Source organism: Gallinula chloropus (assembly GCF_964237585.1).
Source record: "Gallinula chloropus genome assembly, chromosome: 5".
NCBI classification, from domain to species: Eukaryota; Metazoa; Chordata; class Aves; order Gruiformes; family Rallidae; genus Gallinula; species Gallinula chloropus.
Window position 1 is genome coordinate 32924709 of NC_140090.1, and position 22723 is coordinate 32947431.

Genomic DNA, 22723 nt, shown 5'->3' on the forward strand with positions numbered 1-22723 from the left:
CCCAGAGTGGTTCTATGATCCTAAAGGCCTCCCTCTGGAAGTATTACATGAAAAGAACAAGTGGGGAGAGATTCCTAAAGACTTTGTTACCAGACTTCAGGTTTATCCTTTTACTGAAAGATTACCTTCTCTCCAAAGCCAGCTGTTCACCACACCAGCAAAATACTGGCTAAGTGCTTCCAAAAATAACAGGTATCAACAAAAACTTTACAGAAAAGCCGGAATGCCTTAGATGAGTAACATTAACAAAACTCTTCAACTTGTTGCGTAATACCCTCATTGCCCCCACCAAATACCCCTTCATAACAGCAATGGATTTGCTGCTTGGAGTAGTAGACTAATGCAAAAACTAAACCCCACTGCTGTCAGACCTAAAAGCAAAGCAACAGAACACCTACCCAGCTCTTCCTCTAGCTGAAGCTCCCGGATCGCTTTCCTTTTGATATCTGACATCACCTAAAAGAAAGCAGTATTTACACCTTGAGCACAGGATGCCAGTACCTGAAAGGCAGCCTACACATGAGATGCACCCTAGTTATGTTCTCATTCCTGTTAGCACTACACACAGCTGAGAAAACATTTCTTTACCATTATCTCACCCAAAATATATATATATTAAATGCGCTGATACCATAACACATTTATGGAAATTCTTCTTAAAACCAGCATTCCAAAGAAAAGGAAGAAGTATTTAACTTTGGGATTTATCCAAAGACTAGTATTTCACACACAGTAATTTCGTGAGCAAGCCTAAGTAGTAATTCACATTTTCTGTGACAGGAAATAAATAAAAATGCAGAAAGGTCACAAGAAAAGTCCAGCCCTTAGGAATTCTTTTTTTTTTTCCTTTCTTGTCCTATGCCGGAAACAAGAAATATTCCTTTTTTGTCCTCTTTGTTTACTGATGTAGCCTCACCAAACATACATTTATGGTCCAAACTGTGTCACACTAAACCACACTAACACAGACTAACTGCTTTAAGTTACCAGCATTACAGTCTTATGACATGGCAGTCCAAGTACGCTGGTCCAAGGCCTCTGGTGAGACCTCACCTGGAGTACTGTGTCCAGCTTTGGAGCCCTCACACAAGGACATGGACCTGTTGGAGTGCATCCAGAGGAGGCCATAAAAGTGATCCAAGGGCTGGAGCACCTCTCCTATGAGGACAGGCTGAGAGAGTTGGGCTTGTTCAGTCTGGAGAAGAGGAGGCTTGGGAGGACCTTACAGCACCTTCCAGTCCCTGAAAGGTGCCTATAAGAAAGCTGGGGAAGAACTGTTCCCAAGGGCACTGAGCAATACAATAAAGGGTGATGGTTTAAATTAGAAAAGGGGAGATTTAGGTTGGGTATTAGGAAAAAATTCTTCAATAGGAGGGTGGTGGGTCACTGGCACAGGGTGCCCAGAGTGGTGTGGGAGGCCCTGTCACTGAAGCCATCCAAGGACAGGCTTGATGAGGCTCTGAGCAACCTGCTCTAGTTAAAGGTGTCCCTGCTCACTGCAGGGGTAGGACTGGATGGCCTTTAGAAGTCCTTGCCAACCTAGTGCATTCCATACCAGTAACTCCGAGTTGCACAGTATTTTCACCAAGAAAAACTTCAGCCCTGAGGCCAAATCTACTCCTCACTATTGGGTCTGAGTGCACTAGCCAGGACTTTCATGGAACTCTGTAGCCCTGAGCAATGGGACTCCTTACTGTTTCAATAGTGGCAGTGATTTTGACGTGTTTCTCTTCGTCATCTGTTCCGCAGAAGTTTTTAACTTGGAGCCAGCTGATGTCATACGTAAAAGCAGTCAGGTTGCCACTTGACACATTCACAAAACTGTAGAAAAAAAAAACAACAAAGGAGCAGTGCAAAGATGGTCAAAGGCAGAAAACCCACCCATATAATTCCCTCCATCCCCAAACTCTCAAACAACCCAGAAACACCTGTGACAATAATAGCTACAGCACAGAGTCTGAGGCTCAGGCAGCAACCTCTGGGCCATGTTTTGGTCATGGGACTTGAGTTTCTGAAGGCACTTCAGAACCTAAATCACTGTCTTGAGGCTGGATTTAAGGCTTCTGGGAAAAGAACACTGTAAAAGCATACCTAGTCATAACCAGAATTGGAGATTTTCTCTCTCTGCTGCTGCATATAAACACAGGCACAGTTCTTGGTGAAGAACCTTCCTGCTGCTTCATTTAATCTCCATTTTCCTGTGCTCTTTCTACTATGAAGTCAGAAATTATGGAACAAGCCGGTACCCAGGCAGCTGAAAATGGTAAGATAACTCCAGGGCTACAGAGTGGGACACAAACCACCACCAGAAATTTGCTCCTGGTAACTTTAGATTGAAGTGGGAGACTCAGCAGAACTGTATATTCCTCCGGTACCAGCCTGTTCTCTCATCCCACCAAATCCCTTGGGGACCAAACAGACCTCAAACCTCAAGGAGTCTGGTTACGCCAAAGATATGCCAGCACACCAGGCACAAACTGGGTGTTTTCCCTTCACCCATTAGGTTTCCCTTCACCCACTAGGTTTTTCCCTTCACCAGCAAAATTAAAGGATATAACCACATCCTCACTTCAAGAGCAAAATAACACCTTTGGTAGTGCCTGATCCCCAAAATTTAAGACTATGTCATCTTGAATTAGAAAGCTCAAAGTGACAATTAGTGTATTTTTTTTTTTTAAAAGAGTGTGTGTGTGTGTGTATACATATAATCACAGCACAATTTCATTGCCAAATGAAAGATTCTGCCAAAATTGCTTTCTTTGTTTTAATTATACATGCTAATAAAGCTGTTACCTCTGGTCATGGCTGTCTAAGATTAATACTGAGGACCCATCCGTCAGACCAACACTTCTGACTGTTTCCTTCATATCTTCTTCAAGAAAAACTTCCCAATTCTTGGCTTCTTTATCTAGTCCTGAGCCATTCTTTAAAATGATTCCTCCTGATGGTGCTAAGGCTCTGTGCACATCGCCCACTTTTGTGCTGCAGGAAAAGACGTGCTGTGATTCCATGAAGTGCTGACCCTTCCCTCCTTCGTTATACTCCGCCAAGCGAAGAACGTTTATCACCACGGGTTCATGATCTGGGCCTGTCATCACCTTTGTACCACCAACCTGAAGTAAGGAATAGCAAGATTTATGCAGTGGTGATGGGTAAAATACAGAAAAAAAAAAAAAAAAAAGACCAAACAGCAATAAAATCATCCAGACAAAAAGATGGACCTTCTCTCCTCATTAGAAATAAACCACCTTTGACCAAGTGTCTACTGAACAAACAACTAGAGTTACTCCAAGGTGCTGGGAAGAAAAAGCAAGGTGCTAAGGTCTGTCCTCAGTCTCCACTTAGAGTAAATATATCCGTTAACAGTCGCTGGGAAGCCAGCAGATGCTATCTCCATCAGATTAAGTAGAGGAATTGAGCCCCTCAGGATATTAAAGATCTCCCCAAAAATGGGACTGAGGCAGACCAAGACAGACAGATTTTTGAAACCTGGCCCTTCTGATATGCAGGATAGGCAAAGGTCTTCGACAAAGGCAATTTAACCAGAAGCTGGAGTAGTGAAGGCCATACCAAGCCAAGAACAACTGTTACTAGATGTCTTCTGGTTTTACAGGGGTTTTTTGATAAATCATAAGGAAAATGCATACTTTTACTTTGCAAAGGTTTTTGTTGTAAAACATTACAGAGGTGGAATAAAAGGCTGTGGTATATAACCACTGAGCCAATTATTTCAAAGACAAGCAGAAGCCTTAACAGGAAAAGGAAGGTGCAACACTAGAAAAGGAGCAGTGTTTCAGGGAGGCACAAGTAGAAAGTTAGACCTGTCAACGGCTACATGAACCATTTGTTACAAGACACAGGTTTTGATTATCAGTAATGTGATAACAGATCTCCTTCACCAAATGTTTTCAGAACATGCTCCAATGTCACTGGACATCTACAGGCACCTATCAATCTAAACCACATAGAATGCAATCTGCTCTGTTCTGTTTATGGATTTTTACGTACATCACTCGAAATACACCGACAAGCTACGAGAACATAGTGCCCTAGGTGATGCCAAAGCCAACGCTGATATACCAGCAGCACATCTGCAGAACAGATCAATGTTTCCAAAAGTGTGTCTGGGCACTGCGCCTTCTCTCTTTGAAACTGTCAAGGAGAGAGGGTATTTGGTTCTTTTACCTCTTTCCCATTCCACACAAAGAGGTCTGCTCCATCAGCCAGCCCAATGCCATCCAGTGTCAGCTCATCTCCTGAAAAGCAACAAATCATCAAGTCCTTTCCCTCTAGAAAAACAGACAAATATGGTCAGCTGGTAAACTGAACTATTCTGGCATAGCCTACTCTGGCTCAAATCTGCCTTCACAAAAGCTCTGTGTGACCATTATTCACAGGGTGTACATTAGGATTGCTCTGGCCATGGAGTGAACCAAGTGTGTACATGACCCAACAACAGGTAGTCAAGAAGACCAACAGCATCCTGGCTTGCACCAGGCATAGCGCAGACAGCAGGACCAGGGAGGTGATCATCCCCCCGTGCTCAGCTCTGGGGAGGCCAGACCTCGAATAAAGTGTTCACGTTTGGGCCACTCACTACATTGAGGACCTGGAGTGTGTCCAGAGAAGGGCAATGAAGCTGGTGAGGGGTCTGGAACACAAGTCTGATGAGAAGCGGCTGAAGGACCTGGGACTGTTTAGCCTGGAGAAGAGGCTTGGGGGTGACCGTCTTGCTCTCTCCAGCTACCTGAGAGGAGGTTGTGGGAGCTGGAGCTCAGCCTGTTCTCACAGATAACCAGTGACAGGACAAGAGGGAATGGCTGCAAGTGGCACCAGGGGAGGTTCAGGTTAGAAATTATGAGAAATTTCTCCTCCAAAAGAGTGGTTGGGCATTGGAAGGGATTGGCCAGGGAGGTGGTGGAGTCACCGTCACTTGGGGTGTTCAAGGAAAGGCTGGATGAGGTACTCAGGGACACAGGTTAGTGAGTAATATAGGTGGTATGGAGATGGTTGGACTAGATGATTTTGGAGGCCTTTTCCAACCTTAACGATTCTATAATTCTATGAACACTGAGTACAGCGAGATGCAGCAAAACAGTTTCAGTTTCCCTTGCAAACCGAGGTCCAAATCAGCACTTGGCAAAGCTCTTTGGTTCAGGCTTTTCTATGTGCAATTTGACAATAGATCGATACATTCAAAACAAAAAGGCTGGATTTAATAAACAAGCCACATACCCTACACTCCACAGCCATCCTTTACAACACTAACACCGTGCTGCTGCTTCTTTTACATTTCTACCGTAAGTCAGATTTGGAATTCTTTTAAAATTTACTGTTGTGCAAGAAAGAACTGTACCAGCAGCAGGAGGAATGAGCAGCGGCAAGTGCCTATTTGGATGTCAACATCATAGAAGGCTGGGTTATGTTCTGCTAGAACCCTGATTTGCTGAAACAGATCACAAAAGATCATAAAACACAAAAAAGGGCTGAATTGGCCTTTGAAGACAAACACCTGGAATTGCCCAACTGTGTAAAGCTGAAGACAGAACTCATGACTTTTAAATACTGTGGTACTCCTAATAACCTAATGTAACATAAGCAATTTCCTTTACAGTTTTCTTTGATGTCACCCTGCTCTTCTCTATCCACTCCTCTACCTATTCAGTAAACCCTACGAAAGCAAACATTCACTGGCAGAACAAGGCAAAAGCACAGATATATTTTTGTCAGGAAATGCATTTAACTTGTGTAGGATCTGCACTTCTCAATAAAGAGATTACATCTAAACGTCTCAAAAATCTTCATTTCATCAAGAACAGCATCCTAAATATCTTAAAGGCAGACTTGCATGTAAGTTTGGTTCTGAAGAATCATAGAATGGTCTGGGTTGAAAGGGACCCCAGTGATCACAGAGCTCCAACCCCCCCTGCCACAGGCAGGGCCACCAACCTCCAGGTCTGGAGCTACACAAGGTTGCCCAGGGCCCCATCCAACCTGGCCTTGAACACCTCCCAGGACTGGGCATCCACCACCTCTCTGGGCAGCCTCTTCCAGCACCTCACCACTCTCTCTGGAAAGAGCTTCCCCCTAATACCTAATCTAAACCTTCCTTCCTTTAGCTTTAGTCCATCCCCCTTGTCCTGCCAATCTCTGCCCTTTGAACAAGCTGATTCCCCTCCTGTTCCTCTGCTCCCTTCAGGGACTGGAAGGCTGCAAAACAAGGTCCCCCTGCAGCCTTCTCTTCTCCAGGCTGAACAAGCCCAGCTCCCTCAGCCTCTCTCTGTAGCAGAGGTGCTCCAGCCCTGTGATCATCTTCATGGCCCTAATGTTCAGTAATAGACTCCAAGACATTTTATATATGAAATCCTTGCTTTCTGCAGTAAAACCAACATTGAAATAAGGTGGGAACCTTGTACATAACAAGTCTTACCATCAAGTATCTGGTAAAGATGCAGTCCTGCTGGTAAAGGCTTGGCAATACTGAGAACCATATCTCCTTCCCAAGATTCCAACATCTAATTGGAAAGAATAAAAACCCCAATATTATGTTAGAGACCATCAATAACTCCCATCACTCAAAATTACAACTTCACTGAATCTGCCAAGCTTGCTTTGACACCTAAGTCACAGGTATCCATTTCAACATGCCCAGTAACGCAGAAAACCAATGAGTATTTAGGATTTGACCTTTCAGACCAGTCACCACATGGCTGGAAATAAAAGCTTCAACTGGACACTGACCAAAGGTTAGTAGAAAAAGTGAATAGCGTCTCCTGACATTGAATTAGCTTTGATTTACACCTCTAAAAAGAAAAACAAAAGCAGTTTATGAAATATCATATTCCTGTAATATCACAGAGAAAAAAATGCAAAAACCTCACATTTGACATTGAAGCTAAGTATTTCTTTTAACTGATTTCCTTTCTTTTTATTAAACTTTACTGATTATTCCCTATAAGGCCAACCAGCTCACTGAAAATACAACCCCAAATCTTTCAAACAAACATGTTAAGAATATGCCTAGATCGCAGCAAAGTGTTAATCCATGCTGATGTACACGCTGCCCAAATACAACTAAAGTAGTTTACAAGAGCTTTGAAGTCTACACAATTCACATCTTATGGCTTCAACATCTTGAGAACTGACATCTGCTTCCACGTGAACCCACAGTTTTTTTGCCTCCTGGAATTACGTTTCTTGCTGAGAACTTCTCATGGAGATAAACACTGCAGCATAAATGCACATGAGCTCAAGTAGAAATGAGGTGTTTGCGTTCATCTAACATAGCACATACCTGGAACACCGACTGCCGAAGGTCTCCTAGTGTTTTCCTTCTATCAATAGTCAGATCGATGACACTCTCCTTCCACGTGAGGGAGGGATGCAAAGCCCCGTTGTGAAATTTGTAACAGGAGCTCAAATGGAGATGTAAATCGATGCCATTGTTTGCTGAGTCACACTCCACTCTTTGAAAGAGCAACACAATAACAAACCCGTGAATTTAACACCCACAACTAGCTAGCTTATCTCAGAGCTGCTGCTGTGCTGTAGTGCTGGAACCGATACCCTCACAACTAAATTCACTCTCACATTCCCCCCTGGACCAAGGGGGACGCAGAGATGTGCTCAAAGGCGACAGCAATTTACACAGTGGGCAACGTAGAGCTAGTGTAGACATCCTCCACACAAACAGCATGTTCTGCGTGCTTCTACACCTTGCTAACAGTATGGGAAGGTTTTACTTCTAGGGAGATGGAGAACGTAGGGTTGGTTTTTTGGGGGTTTTTCCTCAGCTCCATCCCAGATCTGTATTTTGTTGAAATGCAGGGACAGAAAAAAATGCATGGAAACTGAGTCAGGACAGAGACAGCCATGCCCTCCCTTCCTTCATACCTGTATCCAGTTCTATTAGCTAAGTATTGCAGCAAATATGCTGTTTAAAAAAAAAAAAAAAAAGAGTGAAATTTGCACAGGACAGAGATATCACACAAGTCTTATGCCTGCATTTTGACAGCTCAGCTCTGATTCAGGTGTATTATCAGTTCTGTGTTCCTCAACAGAAGGAAAAGTTTCAACCAACCTGAATACCACTAGCTCTTTCCTCCACGTTTCTGGCATTTATCTGACATTTCACAGCAAAGCAAATCATTCCCCCTTTATCCTGGTGGAGAACTAACTCCACAAACCTAATTAAGAGAACATATTCCATTCTCCTTCCAGAATTGCACTGATTTTCAAAACAAAAGTAAAAAGAAAGAACAATTTTAAACTGGTAAGTAAGTTTCCCTTGAAAATCTGAAGAATGTCTCCAAGGCACTAACAGGGAGGCAGGGAACCAGTAAAGTTATATTCCTCAATTAACCTCTATGACATTGAATTATTTTAGTACCTGGCTCTACTCAGTGAGTTTCTTTCAGTTTAAATCAACTTTGGAGATCTGCAGATTAAGAATGCTGTTGAAGAGATTGGTACAGTTACATTAATATACCTCTTTTTTTGCAGCTCAGTATTAGCAGCATTCATTTCATTCAGAAGGTGCTCAGGAATTTGGTACCTTGGGTTTCCTCGCGCTGCAACAAATAATATAGGCTAGTTTGGCCTCAGCTACTTAAAATGGGTTTTGGCAAACAAGAAAAGTGATCAAGTTGAGACATTACAGTAAGGTAATCATTGAAAATTCAAGAGCAATAACGTTGCATCCTTTTGTAATAGAGAAAAATTAATCTGCAAGATGAAACAAAGAACAAACAAGCCCTTTTACTTCTTCCCATCAATCTTTCCATGAGGGAAAGAGATATGTGACTGCCGTTAGCAACAGCTTTTGTTCATGTCAGCAGCAGAAGTTCTGATAGGATTGGAGAAGCAGACTAGAGAAAGTTAGTGTCAGCTACAGCCAGTTAACTGGTCACTACCTCCTTGGAGATAGCCTCCCTTGTATCCTCAGTTAACCCTTTTTCCAAAGGATCACTAGAGGGAAAACTTTATCTCCAGTTCTCGGAAAGGACAGGAATGCCCAGAGCCTCTACCCTTCAGAAAACAAACTGCCAATGAAGGAAGCCCCCAGCATATCAAGATGAGTTTTGTGTACCTTCAGGTGGTCTCTTTAACTGAGACTTTCGATAAAACAGCATGTAGGCACTCTCTTTACCCTGAAATTGTTTCTCAATATCCTTCTCCTTGATGGGCTGGACTTTGGAATCATTCAGATCAAACCAATGACAACCAGAACTGTCCCTTAGCCCGGCAGGGTTTTCTTCTGAATTCCACTGGGCATCATTCTTCTGAGGAAGGCTTTGGAGATCTTGTCCTTGAGAATCCACCTTAACCTGGAGCTTGTGTTTTTCCTTCAGACCAACCTTATTTTCATCAGAACTGAACTGAAATGTTTGAGGATGATTCTGCAAATACTGAAAGGAAAGCAAGGACAAGATGAAGATACCCAGTGTTAAATACATATCTCTAGCTCAGTTCTGGTCTGCTGAACTCCATCTTACCCAAATTAACACCACCCATTGTGGCATCTCAAGAACTTCAAGTCTACTCATTCAGTTTCAGCCATCTTATTCACTCCACACTCTGCTTTCATTTTAGCAGCACGCAGACATTCAGACAAGCTTGGGGTCCAAATTACACAAAAAAAATTATGGCTCTTAAGAGATGGGGCAGGGAGTTGAACACAAACTACTCTTGAATTCTCCCCCTTCCCAAATTACAAAAAACACCTCACCCCATCAAAAAAAAAAAAAAAATCCAAAATTAACCCACTAAAATCTGAATTTCAGTTTCGATCATAATCGTAGAATCACAGACTGGTCTGGGTTGGAAGGGACCCTAAGGATCATAGAGCTCAAATCCCCTGCCACAGGCAGGGCCACCAACCTCCAGGCCTGGAGCTACACAAGGTTGCACAGGGCCCCATCCAACCTGGTCTTGAACACCTCCAGGGATCGGGTAGCCACCCCTTCTCTGGGTAGCCCGTTCCAGCCCCTCACCACTCTCTGTAAAAAACTTCCCCTTAGTATCTGATCTAAACCTTCCTTCCTTCAGCTTTAATCCATCCCCCTTGTCCTGCCAGTCTCTGCCCTTTTAGCAAGTTGATTCCCCTCCTGTTTCTCTGCTCCCTTCAGGGACTGTAAGGCTGCAACAAGGTCCCACTGCAGCCTTCTCTTCTCCAGGCTGAACAAGCCCCACTTCCTCAGCCCCTTTTTATAAGGGAGGTGCTCCAGCCCTCTAATCAAAAACTCATGTGATACTTCAAAAAGGGTAAAACAATTTACAGTTACTTCAACAGGAGAAATATTGCACAGGTCAATGTGCTTTGGGCACAGAGCGGCACTTGGGAAGTGTCAGCTTTGGTAACGTCCACAACAGCACCCAAACTCTCCAGTGGTTAATCCTGGGTAGCTCACAACTACTTTCTCTCATCTCCCTGTCAAAGTCAGAACAGCCCCTGCCTCCATGGAAGGCTCACATTCAGACTTCACAGCTACTTTTAAATCATTAGTGGGAAAACTGCATTGTTAGGTCTATTCAAACAGTGCCGACACGGATTTTCTGCGTAGCTATAATACAAATATTTTCCTTAAAGGGCTAGGAAATACAGTAACCAATTGGACACACAATATTTTACTAGGAGTATTAATTTTACAGACATGCCCTAATAAACCAAAAAAAGCAACATACATTTCCAAAACCTCATTTCTGTTATGACTGTGAAGAGATACTGTATTCCTTCTTTAGTTCTGCTCAGTGCTTCTGTGTTGAAGTGGTAGCAGTGTTGGTGCAGCTTCATCCACAGACACAAGGTTCAGTATGTGAGGTTAGTTTTCTTTAGAGTCCAACCATACAGATCGGAAAAAGACAGAAGCTTTCAGGCAGATAATCTCCTGAGAATCTTTTCTATGTCTCCCAGCCTACTGATTTGTTCTACAGACCTCTTTCACAAATCTCTGTTTCCTGCTAGTCCAAGGGCCAGTACTTTCATTTATCATCCTACTGACTTTTCAACAGGAATACAAGTGAAAAGTTGGTTTAACAGTAAAAAACCAAAGACACAGGCACATTACCTTTCTTAATGCTCCGTACTGTTTTCGGTACTTTTTATTCCAGGACACCCCTGTTTTCTCCAATAATTTCTGCCCTAACTGATCCACAGGAATTTGTTTAGATTCTTCCTACAGAGAAATTAAAAACTTGGGTAACAAAGGCTACAGAAGTCAAGGGATCGACACAAAGAAGCTGGTTCTGAAGTCATTCCTGTTTACTGATAAGCCAACGAGGCATCATTTGCAACAGCTTTGGCAAGTAACTTAAGAAATACTCAGAGACAGCCCGTTTCTGTACAAAGAGCCACCATTAGTACTAAAGTCAGGTTGAGTCAGAAGCTTTATATGCTTCACAAGAAGTCCAGGAGAGCTCTTCACACTTAGACCATCCCACTCTTTTGTGCACCAACCCCTCCCTGCTAGGTTCCCTAGTATCAAAACTCAAGCAATAAATTCCTTACATACCATACCTCTGATAAAATTCCTTTTAGGACTGCCAAAGGATTTTCTGTTTCTTTGGCATTTTCAGTATCTCTTAAAGCTTTCTCTCCAGTCAGCCTAACCTCTTCTTCCTGTGCAAGGAGAATAAGAGACTCACAAACAAGAGACTCACAAGCACTGCCATTTCATGCACCAGCAGTGGTTTTTGATCACAGGCTGTACTAACATTAGCAAGTGCAATTTAGAAGTGTTGAGGGAGTTCTGCTAAGCTGCCCCTGCTGCTGAACACTGTCACACATGTTATCCATTTATCTTTTTACAAACAGCCAGCCAGAACCACCCATGAAAACAACTGTGCTAGTTTCAAGTCAAGATATTAATTCGTTTGAGAAAGGAAAAAAGCAAACCTGGTAACCTGAGGTAGCTTAGTACATTGGAAAGCTGGGATTTGCTACAAAATCTTGAGAGGGATGGAAAACTAGCCTTCCCAATGAGGTAAGAGACCAAACATTCATTAGTTTAGATACATATTTTATCCCCTAGCTCTTCATGCTCCTCTGAAAAATGAGAAGTAACAAGCAAGGCAGAGAAACCTTTAGGACTTACTTGTAACTGCCAGTTTCCTAATTCATCCACATCTCTGATATAAACATGATAGTGTCCTCCATAGCAGCCACCTTTATGTATAATAACAGAGAAGAGCTCATACATGTACTCTGAATCATCCATTTCAGTCTTTAAAAAGAAAAACAGTAATAGTAACAATAACATACATCAGTAAGTCTTTAGTACACGGGGCAGTTTCACACCATCAGCATAGCTTTAGATACTTCCCAGCATGTGTTCACACATGCAGGGAATGAAATGGCTTTTCAGTGCTGGGGAACACAAACCATGGACTTAGGCACAAGCTTATTAAGCGACTTTAACCACGATTCTGAACAATACTGGAAATTCAAAATTAAATTTAGAATAATGAATCATAGAATGGTCTGGGTTGGAAGGGACCCCGAGGATCACAGAGTTCCAACCCCCCTGCCACAGGCAGGGCCACCAACCTCCAGGCCTGGATCTACACAAGATTGCCCAGGGCCCCAGCCAACCTTGAAATATCGATGCAAATACTAGAAGTAGTCAACCTGTTTGTTCCTAACCAGGCTTATTTTGTTTAAAAGATTAGAGGGCAAAAAAACCCCAGGCAACACATTTATATACACAAACCAGCCAAGGGGAGAGGTCAAAAAAAAAAAAAAAAACCCAGAAAACTCTTCCTCAAATGCAAACACTTCAGAAATTTCCAAGGCTACTGTACAACATTTCAGCAAGAAAAACATCTTTTTCAACAACAGCACCTCTAGTAAGTCTAATCCTCATTATTTTAAGGTGCAAAAACTGTCATCAAGCAATGGTATAGCTCGGTTTATAATCAAAATACATATATATGAATGGAAAAACAGATTCCTACACAAAATGAAGTAGCTCCAGGCAGATAAAATGCATACAGGTACATTTATACGTGGCATTATCAGACAATGCCAACACAAAAATAAGTCTCAATTTCCAGGTGATAGCTTTCCTTTCATGGAAGCCTCAGAATAAGCTTTAGGTAATTATACTCTTTCCCATTGCATAGCTACAAGGTTAGGAAGTGGTCTTTCGGAAACAAACTGGAATTCCAAACATTTGGAATTAAGAGACAGAGGAGAACCCCACAAAGCTTCTTGCCTGACAAAATGCAAAAGAGAAGAGGATAGCTTGTCCTTGAGATACTGGTTCTCTGCCAGATGTATAGAAACTGGAAGAAATGCAATAGTACAAACCTGCTCGCAAAAAGGCCTCAGATTTATCTGGATGGGGAATGTGTAGCAGCTCGTTTCCTTGTATCGTTCACACTTCTCAAAGTCAAAGTTAAATCTCAGGAGAGAAATGGTGAGAAAGGGTGGCAGCTTGCGCAGCTTAGCGGACTGTAAAATTATTTAAAACAATAAATAAATAGCAGCACACAGTTATAACAGTATAGTGCCTCCCCCTTGCTATGGGCAACTATTTTCCAACCCAAATGGCATCTTAATTTTTAAAATCTCTTCCCTAATTCTCAGTTTCCTTACCAACTAGATATCCCTCTGTTAAGCCCTACACCCTCCTTGAACGTCCATCACCCGTCCCACACTTTACCCCCCTCCACAAATCAAAGGCCACTGCTGAAATTCTAGTCAGTAATTCCATTTTCATAACCCACATACATGTTCTCTGTGACAGGATTTTCTTCAATTTTATACAAAGCAGCAGCTTCAAACCCCTGGATTTGTGCTTACACATGAAGTCAGACTACACAGCAACTTCCCAGGCACTCTGCTCTAAGCCCCTTGCATGACACCTGCCCTCACCCAAATCCTGGGAGCCCAAAGGGAAAAGAAAAAAGTAAGAAGCCCAAACACTCAACTGCTGTTGAACAGGAAGTGCTGTAGAAGAGTGACACAGCTTTGTGGTAGCTTCACCATTTTCAAATCAATAGTAGGGTGCTCAGCTTTTGGTACAGGCACTGAAGTCACTCAGAAAAACCCAAACCATAGAACAAAGCTCAAACTACAAAGTTAGCCTACATGCTAGCTTCTGCTGCAAGGAAAGGGCTTCAGCTGAGGCTAGGGCTATTAATCTTCTGGCCCCTCCTTGTCATCTCCTCCAAACACAACACTGGTACACCACCTGACCTCGGAGAAGTTCTCCAGTTCTCAGGAGTTGTGTGACCTCAAGCAGAGGTCAGGATTCCTACAGGCACAGTGTTTTTCAAATGCAGAAGTCAGAAATGATCTGTCTCTAACAACTAGCTCTGACAGACCTGTAGTGTGACAGAGCTCACTCCCAAGTATATTTTGCAGCCTGTTGCTAAGTGACTGTCAGGCTGCCTCCAAACACAACAGAAATCTCTGACAAAATCACCAGAATATATCATGGTGGCATCTTGCTTAAGATCTGCAGGGCTGCTTGAAGTAAAGGGCCCTGACTAAGACCTGCAGGCTACAGCAAAGGAGCATGATGTCATATGCCTGAGTGGCATGAGGTAGGTATATCCTGGAAGGCCCTACAGCCAGCCACAGAAGAGCCATGCAAAAATTAGTCTCCCTTATTTATATAGGAGAGGACCTCCAAGGCAGGAAAGCCAACATAACCCAATTTAGTAAGGAATAACCTGTGCATTGAGTGCAGAACACTAGTGCAAACCTATCATGGATCACCTTTGAACATGAGAGTAGACTCAACAGACAGGCTTTCAGCCTTTCCAGTGCCTCCATCCAACTCCCCATTTGCAGAACCACAAAGACAGCTGCCTGGGAAACCACACAGTTTAAGAAACTCCCTGAATTCAGAATTTAGTTTGTGTCAATTGCAAAGGCTCTGGCACAGAGCTGAGCACCACAAAGGATTCTGAGTGCTTTTCTGAGTTGAGAGTGATAATCACACTGTACAATTAAAATTTGATGAGGTTCTGGAACACAAGATTCTTCAACTACTGAATTCTCTAAAGGCCAAGATTAAAAAGAAAAGGGGAGGGGGCACAGAATAACACAAAAGGAGCCACAGCATGCTCAAGGAAGGAATGGAGTGGGTAGATAGGGGTCACTTTGTCTTGGAAACAGGCTAGGAGCGGGCAGGTGGTTGCACTCTTAGGTGGCTGACCTCCCCACCAGTGCTGACTCTGACCACACTTGTCACACCAAGAAGGCCGCAGAGCCACAGGCAGTATTTGTGTTGACACAGCATCCCTCCATCCAGCACAGCTCCTCTCTCCTGAGGTTCTTACCCAAATTAAAAGTTCCCACTCTCTTCTTGCATGGATGACTGTGTATGATAGGTAAGCAGCTCTTATCTCACACTCCCTTGACCCCAGCAAAGTTTAACAATCCCTTATAACCAAGCCACGTGAGGCACCAACAAATGTTCCTGAACTCCCGAGTCCCCAATTAACTTCACCTGTCCTCAGCTTGCCTTTGCACCCCACTGCCCTCCTCATGCAAAGTTTGCATTGCACTCATTGCTGCACAGAAGTCACCACAGAGCGCCAAAGGGCATCACTGTTATCAAGAGGGCAGAGCATTGCAAAGGCAGAGTGCACTAACAGCCCACAAAAATGATCCAAGGGCTGGAGCACCTCTCCAGGCTGAGAGAGCTGGGCTTGTTCAGCCTGGAGAAGAGAAGGCTCCAGGGGGACCTTATAGCACCTTCCAGTACCTGAAAGGTGCCTATAAGGAAGCTGGCAAAGAACTGTTCCCGAGGGCATGGAGCAATGGGACAAGGGGTGATGGTTTTAAACTTGAATAGGGGAGATTTAGGTTGGGTATTAGGAAAAATTTCTTCAGTATGAGGGTGGTGGATCACTGGCACATGTTGCCCAGAGAGGTGGTGGAGGCCCCATCCCTGGAGACATTCAAGGTCAGGCTCAATGGGGCTCTGAGCGACCTGCTCCAATGAAGATGTCCCTGCTCACTGCAGGGGGGTAGGACTAGATAGCCTTTAAAGGTCCCTTCCCACCTAACACATGCTGTGATTCTATGTCTGCTTCCCCTTTACAAACCCACCGAGGCGATACACATATATGTGATACTGCTTGTCCTCAAGATGCCACTGTGACATGTTCTGCCAACTTGTAATAAAAAAAATTAATTACAACATGAAAAACTAGCAGAGAAGAAAGCCAAAACACTATTTTTTTTATCATCCTGAAAAATCGCAGTTCAAAGACCTACAACTCCCAAAAAGCTCTCACTGGGCTGCCCTCCCCCTGGCCTGGGCTGAGGGGCTGGATGACACATAAAAAATGGTTAAAATCACAGAATCACAGAATCGTAAGTGTTGGAAAGGACCTCGAGAGATCACTGGATCCAACCCTCTGCCAAAGCAGCTCCCTGGCTCATATTGCACAGGTCGGCGTCCAGATGGGGCTGGAATCTCTCCAGAGAAGGAGACTCCACACCCCCCTGGGCAGCCTGTCCCAGGGCTCCCTCACCCTCACAGGGTAAAAGTTCTTCCCCATGTTGGTGTGGAACTTCCTGTGCTCCAACTTGCAGCCATTGCCCCTTGTCCTGTCCCCACAGACCACTGAGAAGGGACTGGTCATTTCCCCCTGCATCCCATATTTCAGATATTGATAAACATTAATTAGGTCCCCCCTTAGTCTTCTTTTCTCCAGGCTGAACAGTCCCAGCTCACTCAGCCTTTCCTCATATGGGAGATGTTCCAGGCCTTTAACCACCTCCGTAGCCTCCTCTGGACTCTCTCCAGGAGATCCCTGGCTTTTTTATACCAGGGAGCCCAGAACTGGACACAACACTCCAGGTGGGGCCTGACCAGGGCAACTCAATTACTATGCTGGGGAACCAGTCCAAGCCAACAAACACGGCCAAGCTGGAGCTCTGATGACTCAGTTCGGGGAAAGGTCACTGCATTTGGCTTTATAAGTAATTTTGAATTTAAAAAATCCCCAAACAACTCAATACTGACAGCTTTCACCCATAGCTGAGCACAGGCCAAAGCAGTAAATTCCTCACTAGCTTATGACAGAGCAGTGCAACTCCAGATAAATCCATTCAGGTTCCTTTAAAAGCATCTTCAAGCTCCTGCCTGAAGGAGAAACATTTGAGACCACTGCAAGATGACTTTGAGGCTTTGTTGTGCCTGGATTTTTATCCTCCTCATGGCCTCTCAGACAGAAGGAAACTCCTGGTTAGAAGGCATCAGCTCAGCATGGGGGAAAGTGGTTGGAAAGCTCACTGAGAGAGGACATGAAGAGGCGGTGGTTATACCAGAAGGAAGAAGTTGCCAGATGGGAGCAACACAGGCATAGACTGTGAAAACATACACAGTGTCTTACACATTAGAAGAGCTGGCTGGTTCCTTGCATGAGTAGAGTCTTAATACCTGAAGGCTCTAGCACCACAAGAACATACAAAAAAAAACCCTACCGAGGGGTTAATTTATCACTGCAAGAACTTGTTCAGCATCAGGGAAATGATGCAATACCTGGATCAAAAGATCCCATTTCACAGAACCACAGAATGTTCAGGGTTGAAAGGGACCTTGAAAGAGCATCTAAGTCCAAGCCCCTTGCCAGAGCAGGATCACCTAGATTAGGTTCCACAGGAACACGTCCTAGTGGGGTTTGAATGTCTCCAGAGATGGAGACTCCACAGACTCTCTGGGCAGCCTGTCCCAGGGCTCTGTCATCCTCACAGTGACAAAGTTCCTCCTGACATTCTCATGGAACTACCTCTGCTTCAGCTTGCACCCACTGCCCCTTGTCCTGTCACTGCCATCTCTGAGAAGAGCCTGGCTCTGTCCTCCTGACTCTCACCCTTTACATATTGATAAACATCAATAAGGTCACCCCTCAGTCCCCTCTTCTCCAGGCTAAACAGGCCCAGCTCCCTCAGCCTCTCCTCATAAGGGAGATATTCCACTCCATCGCATTGTCGGCCCTGCGCTGGGCTCTTTCAAGGAGTTGTGTGTCTTTCTTGAACTGAGGGGCCCAGAACTGGACTCAATATTCCAGGTGTGGTCTCACCAGGGCAGAGTAGAGGGGGAGAAGGCCCTCTCTCAACCTACTAACCACACCCCTTCTAATACACCCCAGTATGCTCTGCTGTCCACCAGGACCCCCAGGTCCCTCTCACCTACACTGCTCTCCAGCAGACTAACAGTTGGGGTTTTTTTCTGCTCTAGTTTCTCCTTTAGCCTGTCCTCCAATATGCCCAAAGCCAAGGGCAGCAGAGGTGTGTGAATGAGGCCACACTCTCAAAACTACAAGCCACCCTATTCATCTCTGGCTAGATTACACACCTCAACCACATTCAAGTCAAGAAATGAGTTACACAAACTCCTCTTAACATAGTTGCTGAGGTTAAAAGAAAGGGTCAGATTTTGGCATCTTTTTTATTATATACTGTCCAATTAAAGACATGTATTGTTTATATAGTTGTGACTACCCTCTAACTCCAAAATAAGAACAAAGTTCCTAATCATTGCCAAAGTGACCACTGAAAAAAATCACCAATTACCTTTGAAGCTTCAACAAGTTTATCACAGGCTCCACATCGATATAAGTTCTCATTTTCAAAGTACTCTTCTTCTACATACATGTTCCACAGAGCCTCCTCCAAGCCAGAAACACCTTTTACTGCCACTGTTAGGTCTAAGAAATCTTCCTGTGCAGAAGCAAAACAGCAAACAATTTAAGTTCATGGTACATCAGATATTTACCCCATTCACCACAGCAGATGTCAGCATTTATTAGGCTTTTGTTGCTGATGGGGAAGAACTCCCCTACATTAACAGAAATTAATTAAAAAAAAAAAAAACAAAGCTACCAAACTTTTTTTTTTTATATTACAGAGAGTATAAAATACTGGAAAGATGTGTTTTAGAGTTGTTCCTGTGTTACTGTTGTCCCTGTTCCGCGCTCTGCTCACCACATCTACTGAAGGCAACGTTTGCCAGCTCAGAAGATGCAATAACACTTGTGGGTTTTTTACCTCTGAGTCACAGCCTGATGTAGGCTGTTTAGAAAATGCCAGCCAAGACTTAAAAACAAAGTCACATGTAATTTTCACATCTTCAAGTCTGCAGCACCCTAAACAATACACACTACCTAGGCCAGGTTGGATGGGGCCCTGGGCAACCTTGTGTAGATCCAGGCCTGGAGGTTGGTGGCCCTGCCTGTGGTAAGAGGGGTTGGAACTCTGTGATCCTTGGGGTCCCTTCCAACCCAGACCATTCTATAATTCAACAAGGCCACCAGTGACACTCCAGAAAGATGGTGTTATTTTTAGAGGTTTTTAAAAGGAAAAAACCCCAAACAAACCACGAACCACCCAATTTTAGGTGTTCTTTTTGTAAATTACCTTCAACAGAACGCTTAAAGTACCTTCAACAGAAACCTACCCCGGAACATCAGCTGGCTTTACCTGTCTCTCACTGATATTCTTGCATTCTTTACAAACAATCTGGTTGACAACAATCCCGTGGTACAATCGGTTGATAAGGTCATGACCCGAAGTCCCCACAAGGGAAGTTTCCAGAGCACTGAAGAGAATCCGATTTAGTTCCTGCACATCGTGCTGCCTCATTTCCTGCATGATACAAACAAAACCCAAACTTAAAGAAATAAAATAGTGCCATCTGCTTTGCTTAGTGCTTAAAACCAACATATATTAAGTGTGGCAAAGATGCCTCAATGACTATCCCTATATTTACTACCTTGAGTAGTAAATTGCTACCTTTATTATTATTTGTTACTCTTACTTTAATTATGCCTCTTTGTATAGCTCCAGTACATAGACTGTCACAGAATCACAGCATGTTAGGAGTTGGAAGGGACCTCGAAAGAGCATCTAGTCCAACCCCCTGCCAGAACAGGATCACCCAGACTAAATCACCCAAATCCAAGCAGGGTTCAAATGTCTCCAGAGAGGGAGACTCCACAGCCTCTCTGGGCAGCCTGTCCCAGGGCTCTGTCATCCTCACAGTGACAAAGTTCCTCCTGACATTCCCATGGAGCTCTGTCTGCTCCAGCTTGCACCCGTTGCCCCTTGTCCTGTCACTGCCATCCCTGAGCAGAGCCTGGCTCCAGCCTCCTGACTCTCATCCTTTACCTATTTATAGACGTTGATGAGGTCACCCCTCAGTCCCCTCCAAGCTAAATAGGCCCAGCTCCCTCAGCCTGTCCTCGTAAGGAAGCAGTTCCACTCCATCTTGGTGGCCCTGCGCTGGGCTCTTTCAAAGTCCTTCTTAAACTGAGGGGCTCAGAACTGGACACAATATTCCAGAACTGGGCACAGTAACTATAACCCACAGAAACACTTTCGCTTGGGTAGATGTAGACTGAACTCCAAGAGGAGTTACACAGTTCAATTTAGGTAAGAACATAAGTATTTGAGGATAAGAGCCAGAATTACTCTTGTAAAAACATTCCTGCAAAAACAAAGGAAAAGCTCATGAAATTGTTTTTAACAGGACTATTTTCTTCTGTCACTTACTGTAAACAAATGGCACGTGCTTCACAGGGAAACAGAACAATAATCAACCCAATACAACACTATCTCCACAGCTTGAAGTATTTTAAGATATTTTTAAAGTGTCACACTTAAAAAAACCCAAAACATTTAGGGAAGAGTTTATCAGCAATGGTGTGATTTGTACCTCGTGGCTGTTCCACCCAAAGCTCTCTGTAAGGTCAGTTGTGGATGCAGCTTGCTGGTCCAAGAGCAGAAGCTGAGCAAATAACCGTTGAAGTTGTAATGGAATTATTCGAACCTAGAAATAAATAAATAAAAAAACCTCAAAATACACCCACACCAGGTCAGAAAGCCTTTGAAAGAAAAATAAATTCAGTACAAAAATTGCAATAACCCACCACTGCCTATGTTTTTCATAACACAGGTTACTCAATTCTCACCAAAACATCAGACACATGATGTCCAGAAATCTACAGCTCCTCACCTTACTTGGGCAAAATACAATCATGGAACATAGATGTGGTGGTAAAGCAAACCTGTGTGGGATAAAATCACCATCACAAAAAAAGAAAGGATGGCTTTCTCTGATCTTTTTGGAATAGTAAGTCCTAAGAGCTCAGCTACAAAAGGATTAATGACATACAGATTCAACATACACTACCCCTTGCTTAGTTTGGTGGAGGGGTGGAACAAGATGGGAAGGACAACGGTTCATGTCAACAAGTTTGATCAGCAACCCAGAGTTATCTTTGGCTTACAAAAACCAGTCATGCCACCTTCACCTGAGAACTGAAGAACAAGACTCTGTAGTCAACTTTGGCGAGCACTTCTGAGACACAGATTAAATTCCAGCCTCCTTGGACCATCCTGTGTACAGGTGCTGTTAAAACCTTCAGACAGCCTCTGGGCAGTCATTTAGGCTGTTATTCAGCGACAAGTCAGTCAGAGCACTGTCGCTTTAATTACAGAAGGAAGAAAAATAAAAAAGGTCTAAAAAAGGACTGTGAGACTAAAGACTAAAAAGACTCCAGAAGGCTAAAGAAGAACTTGGAATTTTCCTGCTCCCCTTGAAGGCAAACCAACCCCTGCTATCAATTTCAGCAGAAACAGGCTCAATACCTTACTTTTGAAGCAAAGACACCACTGAAAACTTACATCTGGGTGCAAAACTGAGCATCAGCCACCCTGGCTGCCTCTCAGTATCAAAGTTACACTTTCATTCAGTCTCATGAAAGGCTTCATGTAAATTCAACAACACCACTTCAAATACCTTTGCATCTGGTTTGCTGCCATCACCCAGACTCCCAAGTTCTTCAGGTCCAAGAGAGAACAGCGCCTCTGCAAACCACAAACATCAACTTCAAAACAGAGAAAAAAGGCAGTGTCTAGCACAAAGCTGTCTAGATGGCAGCATTTTTTTTCATTTTTAAAATATTTTTTAGGAATTAAGAGTGCTTGCATTAACAAATGAGTGACAGCAATAACCTCTCTTACTCACACAAACCATAGACTGCCTACCTGTAAGAAAATTAAACGTTTACAATGCACAGATTTAGTGCAGAAGTAATGAAATTAATATGTATATGTATTTATTGTCATGATATTAGTAATTATATTCTACAGCCCAACAGCTCTGAGTATTCTGTAGTACCTTGTTTGAAATGAACTGTTCCCAAAAACAATCTGTGCTTGTGGTGTTTAAGTAACTAGAAATGTGAGCCACTGTAAAATAACCATTCCAACATTACATTAAGAAGCCTTTGAATACATCACCTCTAAATTCAGGTGTGAAAAGCAGAGTCTGCAGAAGGGAATTGAGGTAGCAGGTCCCACCCTGGTTTTTGATACCGCTTAGTTTGGTGAAATCCCTGGGAGCTGGAGGCTCAGAATCTCTGGGCTTCAATTTCTTCCCTTTTCCACAATGATTGTTTGAAACAAAGGAAAAATCCTCTTCAAATAAGTCGCCAAACATTGTGAAGGCAAAACAGTCCTTAAAAGAAAAATAATAATATTTCATATTAAAAAAAAGCAACTGACTACTCCCACCTCTAATTCTCCAAGAACCTTCCAGCCCTGATTGCAGAATTTGTTTAGAACATTCTTCACCTTGTTCTGTTTGCTCTAAACATGAACATCAGATCTGTACAAAAGCATGCACTGATAGAACAGAGAGTCACTTAAAAGCATGTGTGTAACCACAGGTCCAAACAGACTTTTTACTAGAATCAA

General features: G+C 43.4%; 1 protein-coding gene across 1 annotated transcript in view; it reads right to left on the minus strand.

The window, feature by feature from the left end:
• The window catches only part of USP40 (ubiquitin specific peptidase 40), a gene marked incomplete at its 5' end in the record, with an annotated part of 35644 nt that extends 13178 nt beyond the window's left edge, over window positions 1-22466 (minus strand). The window contains 17 exons of the mRNA XM_084265008.1: window positions 399-456; window positions 1695-1821; window positions 2794-3113; window positions 4186-4256; window positions 6431-6515; window positions 7295-7466; window positions 8489-8570; window positions 9089-9407; window positions 11067-11174; window positions 11516-11617; window positions 12093-12221; window positions 13307-13450; window positions 18539-18685; window positions 19445-19609; window positions 20679-20792; window positions 21765-21832; window positions 22268-22466. Coding sequence (XP_084121134.1) covers window positions 399-456; window positions 1695-1821; window positions 2794-3113; window positions 4186-4256; window positions 6431-6515; window positions 7295-7466; window positions 8489-8570; window positions 9089-9407; window positions 11067-11174; window positions 11516-11617; window positions 12093-12221; window positions 13307-13450; window positions 18539-18685; window positions 19445-19609; window positions 20679-20792; window positions 21765-21832; window positions 22268-22466 — 2410 coding nt within the window. The remainder of the gene's footprint in view (window positions 1-398; window positions 457-1694; window positions 1822-2793; window positions 3114-4185; window positions 4257-6430; window positions 6516-7294; window positions 7467-8488; window positions 8571-9088; window positions 9408-11066; window positions 11175-11515; window positions 11618-12092; window positions 12222-13306; window positions 13451-18538; window positions 18686-19444; window positions 19610-20678; window positions 20793-21764; window positions 21833-22267) is intronic.
• Window positions 22467-22723: the final 257 nt, after the last annotated feature.